The 17,897-nt window shown below is 40.7% G+C and overlaps 1 protein-coding gene across 1 annotated transcript in view; it reads left to right on the forward strand.

The window, feature by feature from the left end:
- Positions 1-3,350: 3,350 nt before the first annotated feature.
- Positions 3,351-17,897, forward strand: part of TUBGCP3 (tubulin gamma complex component 3) — a 93,571-nt gene continuing 79,024 nt past the window's right edge. Inside the window, exons 1-2 of the mRNA XM_053916331.1 lie at positions 3,351-3,645; positions 17,164-17,271. Coding sequence (XP_053772306.1) covers positions 3,570-3,645; positions 17,164-17,271 — 184 coding nt within the window. The 5' untranslated portion in view covers positions 3,351-3,569. The remainder of the gene's footprint in view (positions 3,646-17,163; positions 17,272-17,897) is intronic.

The raw sequence follows: 17,897 nt of genomic DNA on the forward strand, positions 1-17,897 counted from the left end.
GTGCTTCTGCTGTTCTTTTGTTTCACCTCTTCCACATGATATCATCATGATGACATGATATCAACATGATGACATCAGCAAAATGTTTCCCTTTGTGGACTTTTTCATCCAGAGAAACAAAAAAAAAAGTTGCTCAGGGTGAGATTGGGTGAATAGGGAGGGTGGGGCCTGGGGGTCATGCAGTTTTTGGTCAAAAAGTGCTGGACACTCAGCGAAGTATAGGTACGTGTGCCTCTAAATCACCCATCATGAAATGGGCAAGTGTGTTGAAAGAGTCTTCAGAGAAATTAACTGAAGCCAAATGCAGCCTCTCACAACAATGCCAGCAGGTACACTGATACAGATGGGTTTCTGGAACACTCATGTAGTAGGAGAAGCCTGTACTATGAGGGGCCCACCCCCTGGAAGATAATTCTGTTTTGGGGGGTCCCTCTTCATATTTCCAAGAGTGTCAAAGAGGGTGTCCCCCACCTGTTTCCCAGTTGTTCTGAAGGCTGAGGCTGGGGACTGGCACAGCAGTTCTTCCACCACATCGTACTAGGCAAGGTAAGTCAGAGGATCTTTCCAGAGCCAAGAGGAAAGGGATTACAAAAAGGCTAGAATTCTGGGAGGCATGGTTTATTGGGGGCAAAAAATGTGGAACACTACTTCATGGTGCTTCCTATACAGTAGCATACGTGACTTGTTTTTAAGGAGTGTAATCTTATGGGGTTAAGCATTAAAAGGTTTTTGGGGTTTTTTTGCCAGTCACAGCTCCCCAAGAAGGGGGCATAATTTGCCCTTCTATTTCCCTCTACCTCTCATTACTGCTTTTAATTCTGTTAATTTGAGTCAGGGTGGAGGGATTAGGGACAAGGGTTAAAAATCATTTAATTAACTTGGTATGTGATCATACCTTCCATCAGTAGCCATCACTTTCTTACTAACCTGGAGTGGCCACCAATGCCATCTCTGTGGCAGGTATTCAAGGCCAATCCTCTTATGGAGTGCATGTATGACTGTTCTTGAGGCTTCCACACAGTGGTTCTTACCTGTACATGGTTTCCTGGCCAGGTAGATCCTCATGTCCCCAAAATAACCTGAAGACATCCGGAATCACCTCCTTTTCATCCCCACAGCTGTAGAGAGACTTTCAGGGATGGAAGTGATAGTTGGAGGATTAGCAATGGCAGCTTGGCTACATCTTAATAAACCTTGAGGTGGTGCTGGCCTCCCATTTTCTGTGGTGTTCTTAAAATATAGAGTCCTCAGTTTTGTATCCTAGTTGGCAATTCTTGGACCAGTACTCTTGTATATCCTGCTACATGCCCACCACATGGGACTTCCGTTCTTTGACTTCCATCTGCAGATGGGAAAAGTAGAGGCACATTCAGTAAGTTTCAGTGACGTAGACGGTTGGAAGGACACACTTGCACAATGTCCACTATGCTGCTCCATGTGTTCTCTAGTCTCTTTTCCTCTGTGTGCCTCTCATCGTCACGCTCTGTGATGTTACTGTCATAACTGTGACTGGGGCTCACTTACTTGAGAACCCCAGGCAACCACGGCAGGAGGAAAGCTATGAACATTTGCTGCTATCTGAAACAGCAGTTCTACTTTTGATATGAAGGCCTTCCAATTGCCTCACTCAGAGACTCTTTTGGCCTTTGTCTTGTGACTCTTATGGTTTTCTTATTGCTAGACTTAAAATGGTAGAAGAAGACAGGTGTTTAAATGTATGGTCGAGTGAACAGGGTTACTTTTAGGGTCTTGACCCTTCAACAGGCTCCATTTAAGGTATCATCTGACATCCCTAAGCTCCAGGAGGATGTCTCAGGGTGGTCCTGTTTATAAGATTTGGCATTCTTCTCTCACCCTGGAAAGGGAGGGGTAGAGTTTTTTCTTCTACTCAGGTCACTTGGTTGTTGGAAGGTGACTTTTTTTTCTGTTATAGTTCAGGCCATCTAGAGATACAATTTATTTTGATCTTAATCCCAAATTCTCAGTGTTAGGTAGCAGCTAGGAATGAGTGGCCAGAGGGGAAATGAAGGCCGGGCCCTCCTCATCATCACAATCTAACAGAGATGTTAATACAGGAGGCTACAAACAAAAAGAAGACCTGTCTCGTCAAATAACTCAGCAGTCCTGAGCTCGGTTTGATAAGGTTGCTGGGTGTCCCCAACATTATAAACAAAATAGCACAGGAAGAGGGAGATACTCTGAGACTGGGTAGTGAAAAGGGACTTCTGTAACAATCTTGCTAAGATTGCCCTGTGTTCTGAACGTCATAAGAAGGAATAGCACAGGAGGAGGGGAGGGTTGTTCTTGAGATTCTGTGCTGGGAAAGGGAGCCTCTGTTAACAATTTCACTAACTAAGACAAAGAGCCTTTACTAACTGAGAAAGACTTTGTAGCTGTACATTAAACCCAAGATTTGGAAGGGGTAAAGGAGGGGTACCTCTAGAAGCCAGCTGAGGTATATAACCCCCAAGCCCCAATAGTCAGGGCACTCAGATCAGCTAATCTGAGTGCCCACTTATAGCTTTTGCTCAAGTGTATAAACAAACTTGCTATCTCATTTCCACTATACGTCTCTTGCTTTAATTTGTGTCTTGGGAGCAAGACAAGAAGCAAGGTAGGGGAAGGAGCCTCTTGATTGGGGTCTCTCTCTCTCCCCCCACCTGTAACACCTGTAAAGATAATTAGGTTGGCTTAACATGGGATAAATTCTCACCCTTGGTCTAATCTACTATAGCCTCTAGGATCCCACACCTTGATCAGTTGATGTGAATTGAGTCATTTGTTCCTGGACTGGGCAGTTCTCAGTGAGTGCCACTATTCTTGAACTGATGTTTAAGTGTCTATAATTATCTTTAAAATAACTTTCAGTTTATCTTTTCCTCTTTGGGCCTTTTCCCTCTCTTCATCTGACTGTCTCCAATTACTATAGTTAACTGGGATAAGGTATGAGGATGGTGAGCAACCACACTGCTCTTATGAAAAGCTACATAATGTAGCTGGATAATGTCGGTACTCAACCAAACATGAAAATCATAAAATCCTGTATTTTTTTAAACAGATTTCTTCCAACAAAACTGTGACTCTAACCAATGACTTAAAAAAAAAAAAAACTATGAAGGCGCTACTGGGCATCTAGCACTTTCACAGCAAGCCAGTGGCTGGTCCTGACGTCGGGGACCTTTAGGAGTCTGAGCACTGGAAGCAACAAGTGCGGCTGGGCGGTTGGTGCCGGAACTTTGCAGGCCTAGCGCCGGTGGTCGGCGGAAGGCCCGATGACCGCGCCGGGAACTCTTAGGCCAGCGCACTGGCGGCCCCGACTGCCCGGAAGAAGTGGGGCATTGTGGGAAGGGCCCGCGGTTTCGGCGGGTTCCGTTAAAATGGCGCCCTTGTCGCCGGCGCTTTCCGCGGGGCCTTAGCGTTTTGGGGACGCAAAAGGCCCGCGGGGCGCGGGGCGCGGGGCGGGCACGGAGAGCTGGGCGCAGCGGGGCCTCCCGAGCGCGCTTGGGCTCGAGGCAGGTGGGCTCGTGCCGGCGGCCCCGGGGAGCCCCCGCAGGCAAACGCGGGCGAGGATGGCGACCCCAGACCAGAAGTCGCCGAACGTCCTGCTGCAGAACCTGTGCTGCCGGATTCTGGGCAAGAGCGAAGGTAGCGGGGCCCGGCCGGGCGGCTCGGGGGCTCGGGCGCGTCCTGGAGGCCGCTCCCTGTGAGTGCAGCTCCGGAGCGTCCGAGGGACTGGCGGGGCCGGGACAGGGCGGCCCTCAGCCTCCGCAGGCCGACTGCAGAGGAACGGGGAGGGGCGCGGCGGGCTAGTGGGTTGCTGCAGCCTCCGGGACGGAGGGAAGGGAGGGCCAAGGGGCCCCCGGGGGAGGGAAGGACAGCCTGGCGTGGGCTGAGTCACCACTCCCGCGCCGGATTCCGAGGGCGAAGCCTGGGGCGACGTCAGCTGGCGAGCGCGTCCACCTTCCCTGAAGTCGCAGGACAGGGCGGGGCGCTTTTATTTGGGTGGAGAGAGCGGCGGGCCGGTCCCCAGTCACACGTCTGTGACTTCGCTGAATGACACTGCGGAGGGAGATGTCAGGGGGTGGCGAGCCACATCGTTTCCACTTTCTCAATTTGAGTGTGACGCAAAGTGGTGCTTACGACCTTTACCTGCCATGTTTTTCTACTACAGAGGGCTGAGGGTTGGATTTGGTATAAAGCTGTTTCTGGGGGGTTCGCATAGCGAATACTGCTACCCAAACCCACTTCTGTACAGTATGTAAAGCCATTCTGTGGTCTCACTGTAAAAAATGGCACAGGTGTGGCGTTTCCTGATATTTGCTTTGGCGGGAGAGTGGGGTGTGAGGATGCACCATGAAGGAATTTTCTGGGTAATCGTAGCAACTAGGTTACTTATTCCTTAAGCACCATAATATGGAAAAGAAATTGTGCAGTTTTTGTTGGCAGACTTTACGCAAAATTACATTTAAAATATGGGGACTGTATTTTGACCTTTTCATGATTCATGACAACTAGTGTACATAAACTTACTTGATGTTCATTGATAATCTTAGGGGCAAAAGGTGAAATCTTTTTGTCAGTCTGTTAATTGACACTGACTTTACACAGACTTAGCTACATTATATGAAGTTTCACGCTGTCAAGAAATCTTTGGGCACCCCCACCCCCTGGCGCTCTGCTAGGTGCTGGTGATGCAGAGCTATACAGACAAGTCATCCCTCTTATATTCTAGTGGAGAAGACTTGATAAAGTAGCAAAATGTATAATGGTAATTAATGGTAAATACTGTGATGAAAATGAAGTAGGGCAAGTGGATGCTGAGGGAAGAGGTGAGGGAAAGCCTCTAAGGAGGTACTTAAACATGGACCCGAATGGAGTGAGGGAGGGCCCTGTGACCATCGGGGGAGGGTTCTGGGTAGAGGGTGCAGCGGGCTTGTGGTGGGGAACCTGTGGTGTGGTCTCCTGTGTTTGTCTCTGGCTCTTCTCTTTGTGACTCTCTAGTTACTATCTGAGTTGATGTTCCTAATCATGGAAGAAATCAGAGAGCTAAGACTGTTATGACACACTCACTGTAACATCAGCGTTTTCATTATACCAGTGGGTCTTAAATTTTCCTCCAAGGATAAACCACACATTCCTGTTGTCACAACTGGTCTTTGAAGACCACACATGAGGTAGCATGATGTTTCTCAATGTAAAAAAATTTTAATTTGAGACTTCTTTTGGTTGGCTTAGTTTCATCCCTTCAAGGAGGTTGAAACACTCATTTTCAGCCAAGTGCTGCAGTGTCCTGTCTCTCCATTTAGTATTGTGTCTAGGTTAAGAATAAATAGGTTTTCTAGGAGACCCTGAAGGGATCCTCTCTGAATAAAATATAAAATCTATTAAACATGGTGCTCTCTCCTCCCTGTTCTGGACAGCAAGGATTGCCAAAACAATCATTATATTCATAATTACAAATAATGCTATTCATGAAGAATTTATAAGCATTTAATAGCTTGCCTTGTTCTGTATTAATTTGTCTTACCTTAGACAAGGAGCAATATTAATTGCTGCCTTTTTAATTTTGACATTTAAGTTTCTTTTCTCTTCATTAGTGGGTATTTTATCTGAAAACTAAGTAGAACATTTGATTAATTACTTCATTTTCTAATGACATGATCCAGCTGGCCTTATGCTTTTGCAACATATTGCTTTTTTATACTATGAAATTGAGGCTTAATAGACACTTGTTACTTTTAATGTGAATTTTGTGTGAATCAGTTTTTCATAAAATATTAAAATGTTTTTTTAACAGTTGATTTCAAGGGAACTTCAGAAACGAAGCACCTACCTATAATGATGTGTGACATTTTTATAACCAATGGTTGTATAACCATTATTTTCTACTTTTCCCAGCTTATAACAGCTGGGAATTTGCTTGAAACATTTAACTGCCAACCAGTGACAGGAAAGTTCTCGCTCCACCTCCCTGCCCCTCTCTTGCAGCACATTTTACTTATTATATCTTTGGTAGTCATTAGTTTTTGGAAACAATGTGCTTGATGTTAGAGTGTTTCAGCTCTGTCAGAGGCAACACTCCTTTTCATACTCCAGTACTTTGTATCCTCTTTTTAACTAGGAGAAAAGGAAGAAATAAAGTATTTTTTATTAGGTAAGTATTTCAACATAAATGCTTAGAAGTGTGACTGTGATACACTACATACTGAAGTCAGTATGAAGTCTGCCCTAATCTGTAACAACTCTGAGTGTCCACTTTTGAGTGAGCCCCAGTGCAGACAGATAAAAGAATGAGGTCTTGGTGATTCGTGGACCACAAGTAGTGCTGCTCTTGGTTTCATGACTTTCCACAGTGGTGAAAAGCTGATGATGAAGCTCCAAATAAAATATAGTCTTCTTTTGATTATATGTCTGGGAAAGTCAATGCATTTTACATACATACTAAAACATATTAAGTGTATATTAAAGTGTTCACTGAATGTCTATTAACATGTATATGGAAATTTCAAAGTTTTAGGCTTTCTTTGAAAGTTGTTCTTAATGAGTTTATTATTGTTATTTTTAAATGCATTCATATTTAAAAGTGTTCTTGGTTTAAATTTCCAATACAGTTAATATATATTTTTAAAGATTTTATTTATTTATTTTCAGAGAGGGGTAGGGAGGGGGAAAGAGAGGGAAAGAAACATCAATGTGTGGTTGCCTCTCACATGCTCCCTACTGGGGACCTGGCCTGCAACCCAGGCATGTGTCCTGACTGGGAATCGAACTGGCCGGCAACCCTTTGGTTTGCAGGCTGGCACTCAATCCACTGAGCCACACCAGCCAGGGCCAATACAGTAAGTATTGATAGATGTAACTCACAAAAATAAATAAAAAGTTTTAGGGGTCCTCATCTTAAGAGTGTAAAGGGAGCCTGAGACCAAAAAGTTTGAGGACCACAAATCTAACATGGTATTTTTATTTTGTTTTTTGCTTTAGAGCAGTGATTTTCAACCACTGTGCCGGAAGAATTTTTAAAACTCACAGTACCTGATTATTAGGGGCACTGACCTCTTTTTCCCTTAGATTGTCAAATAAAAAGAATGAAAACCAGCCAACACAACAATAGCCATCCAGTGTGAATGAATCAAAATTATACCTATTTTTTTTGTCAGATTGGCAAAAAATGTATTTTTTGGTGTGCTGCAGAATTTTAGTAATTAGTTTATAGGTACCATGAGGTGAAAAGGGTTGAAAATTGCTCTTTTAGAGCATTGCTTTTCAACTAGAGCTGTGCATCAGAATCCCCTGTGATTGCACAAAAACTGATAACACTGCTTGTGGCAAGAACTGGAGACTAGACAGTAGTTGAGGGAGGAAAACGTTTTTTTACTGAATGTAATGTTACGCCTTTGGGTTTTGAATTCTCTAAAAGTGATACTTATTCAAAATTAATATTGTGCATCTCATCTCCAGAGAGTCCGATCCTGTAGATCTCTGTTGAAGCTTGGCATCTGAAACATTAAACACACAGTCATTCTGTCCCGCGTTTAGAGTGGGAAATTGCTGGTTTAGGTGCTGGACAGAGCACTTGTGGTTTACTGGCTTGTCTCTGCAACTCACTGTCCCTTTGTCCTGTCCTTTAGAAAAACACTATCATGTACAGACAAGGCAATATATAGAGGAGATGCAGGATGGCGAAACAATTAATGTCTTAGTGAACAATTTGATCCCCCCCCATCACTTTCTGAATCCCTGGAAAGTATGCAACTGAACAGTTTTCGTATTTACTTGAGCTGTGCTTATTTTTGTGCAAGTTCAGTTGTCTTCTTTTACCTGGATGTCTGTATAAATAACCCTTTTGGGATACAAAAGGCAACAGTCTTTTATTTAAAAACTCTTGTGCCTACATCTAAAGGTTCTTGGGAGCCTTAACATTTGGGATTGAGATCCTGCAGTTCCATCGCCTTCCTCGCCCTGGTTTTGTACCTCCTCTAGTTCCTTTTCTACTCTGCAGCCATGGTACTTTCTGATCAGATGTGTTGATTTGTTTCCTACTTGTAATCCATAGCATGAAGACCAAATTATTTTGCTTAAAGTTAAACATGATGGATGCTTTATTGAATTGTGGTTTTCATGGCTGTGGTAGATAGTGTACATTTAAACAACATTTTCAGTTTAATAATAAAAAAATTAACAGTTATTGAGTATATACTATACGCCAGACACTGTGCTTACACCGTAAGGTAGTGTGTTTAATTCTCAAATGACTCTGGGAGGTTGGAATAATTATTATTAACCTCATTTTACTGATGAGGAAACAGACTTGGAGTGATTACCGGTAAGTAGTTTGCTCACTGTCACCCAGCTAGTGAATTGCAGGGCCAAGATGGAACCCAGGTCTCTGATTCCAGAGCCTGTTATCTTGAGTTCATTCATTCCTACTCTTCTGTGTAGAATCTGACAGCTTATTTCTCTTTGTGCTGAGTAGAGGTGGGCAAGTGATAGTCCTACCCATGGGGTGGCCTCTCTCCACCAGCTTGTTTTTAGAGTATCAGCAGTACAAAATCTGCTCTCTGGTACTTGTCACACAGTGTATCTTTGAATTCATTGGTGTTCAGTTCTTAAAGAAATATTTTCAGAGGCTTGGCAGAGGAGTATTACCTACCTCCCTTTCCAGGCCCCTAATAATTGTCCACCCCTCACACATACCCAGAGCATATTGGAGGTAAAAATAAACACATGCCTTAGGTGCTTTGTGGTCAAAACATTAAATACTCTTAATTTCTAGTCTTGGATTAAGCCAGATCATCAAAGAGGTACAGTTTGGACCTCCTCATCTGGAACTCGTTTTGAAATGATTTTGGCTTTTATGGTTTGGATTTTAGAATCCAGTGGCATTGGCGTCCTTTGTGGAATAGTGTACTAAGCAAAGGAGCCTGGTGAATCTTAATTTTGTGTCCTTTTCATCTGTTTCTTTGACTTTTAGCAAGGCAGGCTCCTACCTACCTTAAAGTTCACTTCCTTAGAGAGGTCTTCCCTAACCAACCTATTTCATGAAGTCTTCTGTTAGTAAGTTTTTGCCACCATGGTGTTCTGCTTGTTTTCTTAGTAACTCTTAGCACAGTATAATTATCTTGTGTATTTATGTATTTATTTGTCTCCCTCCCCCTTTTTTGTATTCTTACTAAGGCCGCCTTGTTGACCACTATTTCTACTCTCTTCTTGAGGCCTATGTTGTTTGGCATATAGTAGGTGCTTAGAAATTATTCATTGAATTACTATACATTGAATTCATATACATTGATGAGTTTAGTTATATTTAAAAACTGAATGATATATGGGTATTGTTAAACTAGAAATTCGTAGTTGACATTTTTAATATTTCACATTTTAATCTTTGATTGTAGGTTCACTAAACAAGGAAAAATTGCCCCTGCTATGTTCTTTAACAGTTTGGATTTTTTGTGTCTACCTTTAAAACATAGGATAGGTAGATTTGGTTTAAGAGGTAGTGGGTGGCTGATAACAGTGGCTTTGCCACATGAAGGGCTGGGCTAGGTGTTGGCTTCAGACCATCCTAAATCTGCTCAAACAAGCAACAGCTGGGACGAGCCTCTATCCCTCTCTCTGAATGGCCTCAGGCTCAGCACTAGCAGCAGCCATCTGCAGATACCTTTAACAGGGGTGTCCAACCTGTGGTCTGTGGGCCGCGTGCGTCCCAGGATGACTCTGAATGTGGCCCAACACAAAATTGTAAATTTAGTTAAAATACTATGATTTTTTTTGTGATTATGTGTTGCAATATATTTAATGTGTGGTCCAGGACCACTCTTTTTCCTGTGTGGCCCAGAGAAACCAAAATGTTGGACACCCCTGCTAGAGCTTATGCCAACGGGCCCCAGACAGAACACAGGTGGAGGCTGACCTTCGTCTGTACTGCTTGAGAAACCCAGAACCTGCGCGCCCAGTGGACAGTTACAGACCGTGTTGGAGCACCACCCAACCACCTCTACAAACCATGGAGTGAGGTGGTTACTGGCCAGGGGTCATAGCCAGTTCTACCAGCTGTCTGGACTGGGTAAATACCTCCCATTGACCTGCTGACAGCAAGCAAGACTTACCTATAAGAGGAGGGAGTGCTCAGCCCACACCAAGGGAGCAACGCGAGTACATAGCTTGGGAAATGGGGAGGCTTGCCACAGGATCCTACAGGACACCTACTACATTAGGCCATGCTACCAAGACACAGAGTCAAAGCAGCACCACCTAATATATAGAAACAAACACAGAGAGGCTGCAAAACAAGGAGACAAAGAAATATGGCCCAAATGAAAAAACATAAAAACTCCAGTAAAAGAGCGAAACAATAGAGATAAGCAATCTATCAGATGCAGAGTTCAAAACACTGGTTGTAAGGATGCTCAAGGAACTTGGTATTTCAACAGCATAAAAAAAGACCCAGGCAGAAATGAAGGATATGCTAACTGAAATCAAGAACAATTTATAGGGAATCAGTAGCAGAGTGGATGAAACCAAAAATCGTATCGATGATTTGGAACATAAGTAAGGAAAAGACATCCCATCAGTACAGCAACAAGAAGAAAGAATCCAAAAACTTGAGCATAGTGTAAGGAGCCTCTGGGACAACTTCAAGCATTCTAGCATTTGCATCATAGGGGTGCCAGAAGGAGACGAGAAAGAGTAAGAAATTGGAAACCTATTTGAAAAAATAATAAAGCTTACCTAATGTGGTGAAGGAAATAGACATACAAGTCTAGGAAGCACAGAGAATCCCAAACAAGATAGATATAAAGAGGACCAAACCAAGACACGTCATAATTATAATACCAAAAGTTAAAGAGAGAATCTTAAAAACAGCAAGAGAAAAGCAGATAATTACCTACAAAGGAGTGCCCGTAAGACTGTGAGCTGATTTCTCAAAAGAAACTTTGAGGCTAGAAGGGATTGGCAAGAAGTATTCAAAGTGATGAAAAGCAAGGACCAACAACTTAGATTACTCTGTCCAGCAAAGCTATCATTTAGAATCAAAGGGCAGGTACAGTCCTTTCCAGACAAGGTAAAAGCTAAAGGAGTTCATCATCACCAAACCATTATTATATGAAATGTTAGAGGAACTTACAAAAAAGAAGATCAAAACTGTGAACATTAAATGGAAAGAAATACGTAACTATCAACAATTGAATCTAAAAAACAAACTAAGCAAATAAGCAGAACAGAATCTTAGATATGAGAACATTGGGAGAGTGGCCAATTCGTAGGGGGGCCCCGGGGGAGTGGGGGAAAAGGTGAAGGGATTAAGAAGTACAAGTAGGTAGTTACAGAATAGGCAGGGGGATGTTAAGAGCATGTATAGGAAATGGAGTAGCCAAAGAACTTACAGGCGTGGCCCATGGCCGTGAACAAAGGAGGGGTGATTGCCGGAGGGAGTGAAGAGTACTGGGTGGAGGGGGCAAAAGGGGGAAAATTGGGACAACTGTAATAGCATGATCAATTAAAAACTAAATTAAAAAAAGCCTAAAAAATAGTGGGTGGATTTTTCATATATTTTATAATCAGTAAGAAAGACTGGAAATTTTGTTGGTAAGCAGATAGGGAAATTGAAGTTTGGCTGAAGAGGTGCAAATACCAAAGGTGTAGAGAAAATGTAGAGACAGAGGATGAGGAGAATGTTTCTGATATTGAAAAGTTTTGAACTTTTGGTAGAAGAAAATTCATAGTTATGAAACTTTTGGAGTGAGGATTTTTGTTTGAGGTACTTGAGTATGTTGTTAATGAACTCTTTGTAAAATTCAGGATCATGATAATCTAAAAATAATTTGAACTGGAATAGTTATACAGCTAGCCCTTTAAATGAGTAATTTTCAATGATACTTTTAATATTTATAAAATTAATATATACTCAGTGTGTAAAAGTATAAGGAAGAAAATAAATACTACCCCAAATCCTGTGACTCCACAGAACCATTCTTTTTTTCTCTCCCTCTGCCCATGTATGTATTCATCAAGTATTGAACACATTTCTGTTGATACTGTGGTGTTTAAGAAAGACTGTGCATATGTGTGCATTCTTGTGAGCCGTTGTGTCTGCTGGAACCAGGAAGGCATTTTGAGGAGCTGACATTTAAACAATCAAATGAAGTGATGGAATGAGTCCTGGAAAGATGTGGGAGAAGAGTGTGTCAGGGTTCTGAGCTGGAACTGAGCCTAGTGTGCTCAAGGAATGGCAAGATCGCAAAGTGTGGCAGGGCTGGGAGAGGCAGGAGATGATATTGGTGAAGCAGTGAGGAACCAGTTCAGGTAGGCTGTCCTCAGGAGTTTGGATTTCATTATGAGAGATGGGAGGGTTTGAGTAGAGCTATGATACTATTTACTATTTATGTCTTAAAAAGATTACTTTGACTGCTGTGTGGATAATTTACTCTCAGGGGACAAAAGTAGAAGCAGGGTGATCAGCTACTTAGGAGAGTTATTGCAATTGAATAGTAGCTGTGTAATGATCATATTTGGGATATACTTTTAGAAGTAGAGTCAACAGGATTTACTGATCTGAATAATTGCCTAAGAGTCTGAAAATGTCTTTGTTTTCCTTTTTTCCTATCCCCATCCTCTTGAATCATCAATCAGATGTAGAAATTTTGATTTGAAGTTGTTTTCCTCTGTCCTCCCTGAAGGTATTCCTTCATTACTGATGAGTAGTCTGGTGTTAATCTGATTATTACTTTTTTGAAGTTATATCTGGCGGTTTTTGTAATTACTCTTTATCTTTTATGTTATGAGATTTTGCTACATATGAATTTTGCTTTTATGCTCTGAAATTTTGTCTAAGTTTGAGATGTGAAAGTTCATCTGGATTAACACCTGGTGATCCATCAGTTGAAGACTGTGTGCTTATCGAAAAATTTTGCCAGGAATTCTGTTGTCTTTTGTTTTGTTGGATTTCTCAGTTTGCATTTAACTTCCCTTTAGTAGCTCCATTCTGCTATCAGACAATTTTTAAAATTTATGTTAGCTCTTTAAAAAACTTTACAGTTATTTCCTTTGTACTGCTACTTTGCCTTTCGCAGCAATTATCTGTTTAGTCCCTATATTTTGCCTGTTCCAGAGTGTCATATAAATGGAATCATTCAGTATGCAATTTTCAGAGACTGGCTTTTTTTACTTGGCTTATTTGAGATTCATTGATGGTGTTGTGTGTATCAGTAGTTCATTCCTTTCATTGCAGAATGGTGTTCCATTGTATGAATGTACCAGAGTTTGTTTACTTATTCACACATTGAAGGACATTTGAGTTGTTTCCAATTTTTGGCATTTATAGATAACGCCGCTACAGACATATATACAGATTTTTATGTGACCATAAGTCTTTATTTCTCTCGTGTTATTTCACACTTGTATTATTAAACACAACTGTGTCAGGTCATATAGTAAAGGTATGTTTAACTTGTAAAGACACTGCCAAACTGCTCTGGAGTGGCTGTACCAGTTTTGTTTTTGTGTGAAAGAGCTCCAGGGGCTCTGCATGAATCCTCACCAGCACGGGTGGGAGTAGTGTATTTTTATTTCAGTCATTCTAATAGGTGAGTAGTGGTGTCTCATTTGGTTTGTAATTTGCATTTCCTTAATGACTAATGACATTGAGTATCTTTTCCTGTGTTTCTTTGTCATTTATATTTATCTTCTTGGTGAATTGCCTGTTCAGAACTTGCTTAGGTCTGTATTGGATTTTTTAAAATCCAATACAGACCTAAGCAAGTTCTGAACAGCTTCCCATTGAGTTTTGAGGGTACTTTTGAGTATCTGGATTCAGGTCTTTTGTTGGATATGTGTTTCACAAACATATATTTTCTCAGTATTTTCATCTCTTAACAATGTTTTGCAGACCAAAAGCTTTAAATCTTGGTTGAAGTCCAGTTTATCAATATTTTTTAATAGGTCTTGATTTTGGTGTATTATGTAAGAACTCTTTTTGTAACCCAAAGTCAACAAAGATTTCTTCCTAAGATATTTATTCCTTGCTAAGAATATTTTATATGGGTTTATATTTTGCAGTTATTATCTTCTATTTGAGGTAATTTTTATATGGTGTGTGGTGTTTATCAAAGAAAGCATTTTCTAAAAACATTTAAATTGCTTTTACCTTTAAGGCTAAAGGTTTTAAATCAGAGTTTTAAAAAAATATTGATACCTTGGCTGCAGACCAGTAAAATCATGATTTGTGAAAAATGGGTTTTAGAATCAGTGTACAGGGTCCAGCAGAGGTACTTGAGTTTGGTTGGTAGGGTAAATGACATGGGTGTAATAATTTACAGTTTTAATTTGAACATTTCCCCTAAAATGTCATATGGTATGCTTGAGTGTGATCTTTTTTTGTTACAGAATTACATGCTTATGACTTTGTAACAAAGTAGGGGTGTTATTTGTGCTGGACCCCATATATATATATGATTTTTTTTTATTTTTAATGAGAGAGGTAGAGAGGGAGAAAGAGAGGGAGAGAAACATTGATCCATTGCCTCTTGCACTCCCCCAACTGGGGACCTGGCCTGCAATCCAGGTATGTGCCCTGACTGGGAATAAAACCTGTGACCCTTTTGGTCTGCAGGCTGGCACTCAACCCACACCAACCAAGCCACACCAGCCAGTACATTTTTTAAAAATAAACTTTTAATTTTACAATTTAGATGTCCAGAAAAATTGCAACAATAATAGAGTTCCTGTATACCTCACAACCTTTCCCCCAGTATAAGCATCTTTCTTTAGTATAGTATAGTTGCTGCAATAGTGATATACTAATATTAACTAAGCTTTGTACTTTTAAGTTTCCTCACTTATTAAATGTTCCTTTACTATCATAGGGCTCCAACCAGGGTATTATATTACCTTTAACTTTCATGTCTCCTTGGGCTTCTGTGGCTCTGACAGCTTTTCAGACTTAAACAGTTATTATTATTTTATTTGATTGCTCTGACAGTTATGAGGATTAAAATTCAGGTATTTTGTATAATATATCAGTTGGGATTTGTCTGATGTTTTTCTCATGGTTAGGCTTGTGTTTACGTGTTTCGGAGGAGGATCCCAGAGGTAAAGTGCCTTTCTTACCACATCGTATCCAGGGTACAGGTTATCAGGGTGGCTGTCACCATGGATCTTGACCTTGACCACCTGGCTGAGGTGGTGTTTGTCAGGGTACTCTGCTGCACAGCACAGTTAAGGAGTGGGTAGTATGTTGTGTCCACCTCCATGAGGGAGTAGTATCTACGAAAATGTTTTAGCCTTTACTTATTTTTTCTAAATTTCTGTGGAATCATTGGTAATGATCCTCTCTCATTCCTAGATTTGTGTCTTTTCTTGTTCACAAATTTATGTTTATCAATTCCATTAATTTTTTTAATAACCAACTTTTGGCTTCATTGAATTCATATTTTTGTTTTAAATTTCATTGATTTTTGCTCTTGTATTATTTGCTGTTGCTTACTTTGAATTTAATTTGTTTTTCTTTTTCTAGATTTTATTGTATAAGCTGATATTATTGATTTGAGACCCATCTTCCTTTTTTAATAGAAGCATTTTATGCTATAAAGTTTCCTCTGAACACTGCTATAGCTGTATCCCACACATCTTAATGTCTTGTATTTTCATTTTCATTCAGTTCAAGATATTTTCCAGTTTTCTTTGAGACTTTCTCTGGCCAGTGTATTATGTAATAGTGTGTTAATTGACTTGGAAATATTTGAGGATTTTTTAGGTATCATTCTGTTAATGACTTTTAATTCTTTTGTTGATAGAGAACATACTTTGAATAATCTCCATTATTTTATATTTAATAAGGCTTATTTTGTGATCCCCCAAATGCAGTTTGTCTTGAGAAATGTTCCGTGTGCATCTGAAAAGAGAGTGTATTCTTTTCTGGGTGGATGGGATGTTCTGTGACGTCGGGTCGGTGGTGGTGGTGTTGCAGTCTGTATGCTGGTTCACTTTCTCTTCCCGTGTTTTCCTGACCACCGAGCAAGACGCTTCTTTCAGGGGAGCCTGTGGGACTGTCGGGGGTTTTAGTTTTATTACTGGTTTTTGCTTGGTGTAGGGTTCGGCAGCACACTGCAGGGCGGTTGTGCTTTACAGTGGGAAGGTGGAGGGTGCTGCGTTTGGCTAGTAATTCCTGGGTGTGGGAATTTTCACTCCCAGTGTCTGGGAGGGAGGGCTGGGTCCTTAATGTTCAGGCCTCTACTTTTACTTGTGTTCTTTGCTTCGTATCCTGGCGTTCCATGCAGACCCTGTTTGGCTTGCTTAGGTAGGGCAATCAGCAGTTGTCTGGTTGTGTTGGATGGGGTAGTGGACCAGGAGTTTGTTTTCCATCCAGACTTTTAGCCAGTCCTCATCCTTCTGCCCCACTTCATCCACATCTTCTGAGGTACCGAGTTCCCTTTCTGGAGCCTCCTGAGCTTCTGTGTTTCTTCTTGGCCTTTGTACACCCCTTCCCCCAAATCCCATACCTCAGTAGGCATGGAGCTTTGGGTTTTACTGTCCTCCTGAATCAGTTCTCACCAATCCATTGCTTTCCAGTTTCTCACATTTTGTTGGCTTCTCATTTGCATTGTTTCTGCCTCGTTTTCTTTGCCCTTGTTGATTCATGACTTAAAAAAACTTTATGCTCAATTTAGTGGGTTTTATGAAGAGAGTGAATAGAAACATCTGGTTTAAGCCATCATCTTTATCTAGAAATGCAAACACAGTTTATAAATTAATTGTCCATTTCATTGCTCCACAACCCACTTCTGGTATTTGGTTTGTTGGTTGACTTGAACCTTGGAGCGTCTTAGAGGTTGTCTTTGAGCAGGCTTGCTTCTCTCATGCATCCTATGTCTCACTGTGGCTTGAACTACCGTTTTTTTTAATGATTATAAGTCCAATTTGTTTTTTATCTCTTAGGATTTTTCAGATTATCTGGCCTGTTGCTGCCTTCCTTTTTTATTTTATAGAACTGTTATTTATTTATTCATTCGTTTTGTTTTGATTTCTTAAAAGTGTTTTCATCCTCTCAGTTAAAACCTTGGGAAGGTGGGAGGTAGATGCATGTGCCAAGTCTGCTGTCTTGAACTGGAAGCTTCAGGTGATCAAAACGGACTGGCGATAATTTGCATTCTTTTATTTACCTTTCAGCTGATGTAGCCCAACAGTTCCAGTATGCTGTGCGAGTTATTGGCAGCAACTTTGCCCCAACTGTTGAAAGAGATGAATTTCTAGTAGCTGAAAAAATCAAGAAGGAACGTATGTATTTTCCTAAATGTTGTCATGTGTTGGATTCTTAAACTTGTCAAAACTTAAGAACACATACACATAGACACACACACACAGGGTGGGGCAAAAGTAAGTTTATGGTTGTGAGTATGTGAAACACAGAGTTTATTCTTGTATTATTATTCATTAATTATTATATTATTTTCCATGTGAACTACACCCTCTGTGTAGTCCGAGGTACTATTATATAAATATATAATTATGTCAAAATAAGGACAATTTAATTCTGTCTTTTGTTAGAACATAGTGCAAGAGGATTATTTTAAATATTGTCAATAACAACAAAATTTGGTATAAGAGTGTGAGGAAGATAAAAGGACTTAATATAACTTCCTGCTTGTCTTGTGATTTGCAGTGTTTAATATTATGCACCTTTTGACCAAATAATATTGAACACTTACTATCTTAGTGGTAAACAACTCTTAGTGAGTCCAATAATTGCTGCTATTAATTGTCAGCATCCAAACTTAATAGTACTTAGAACTTACTATGTGAACATTTCAATTCTGAGAGGATACTGAAAGCTTTCTCAAACATTGTTACCTTAGAGAAGAAAGCTTTCCATTTTTTAGTATCTGGTTACGAATGCATTCTGT

This window comes from Desmodus rotundus, chromosome 13 (genome assembly GCF_022682495.2).
Source record: "Desmodus rotundus isolate HL8 chromosome 13, HLdesRot8A.1, whole genome shotgun sequence".
NCBI lineage: Eukaryota > Metazoa > Chordata > Mammalia > Chiroptera > Phyllostomidae > Desmodus > Desmodus rotundus.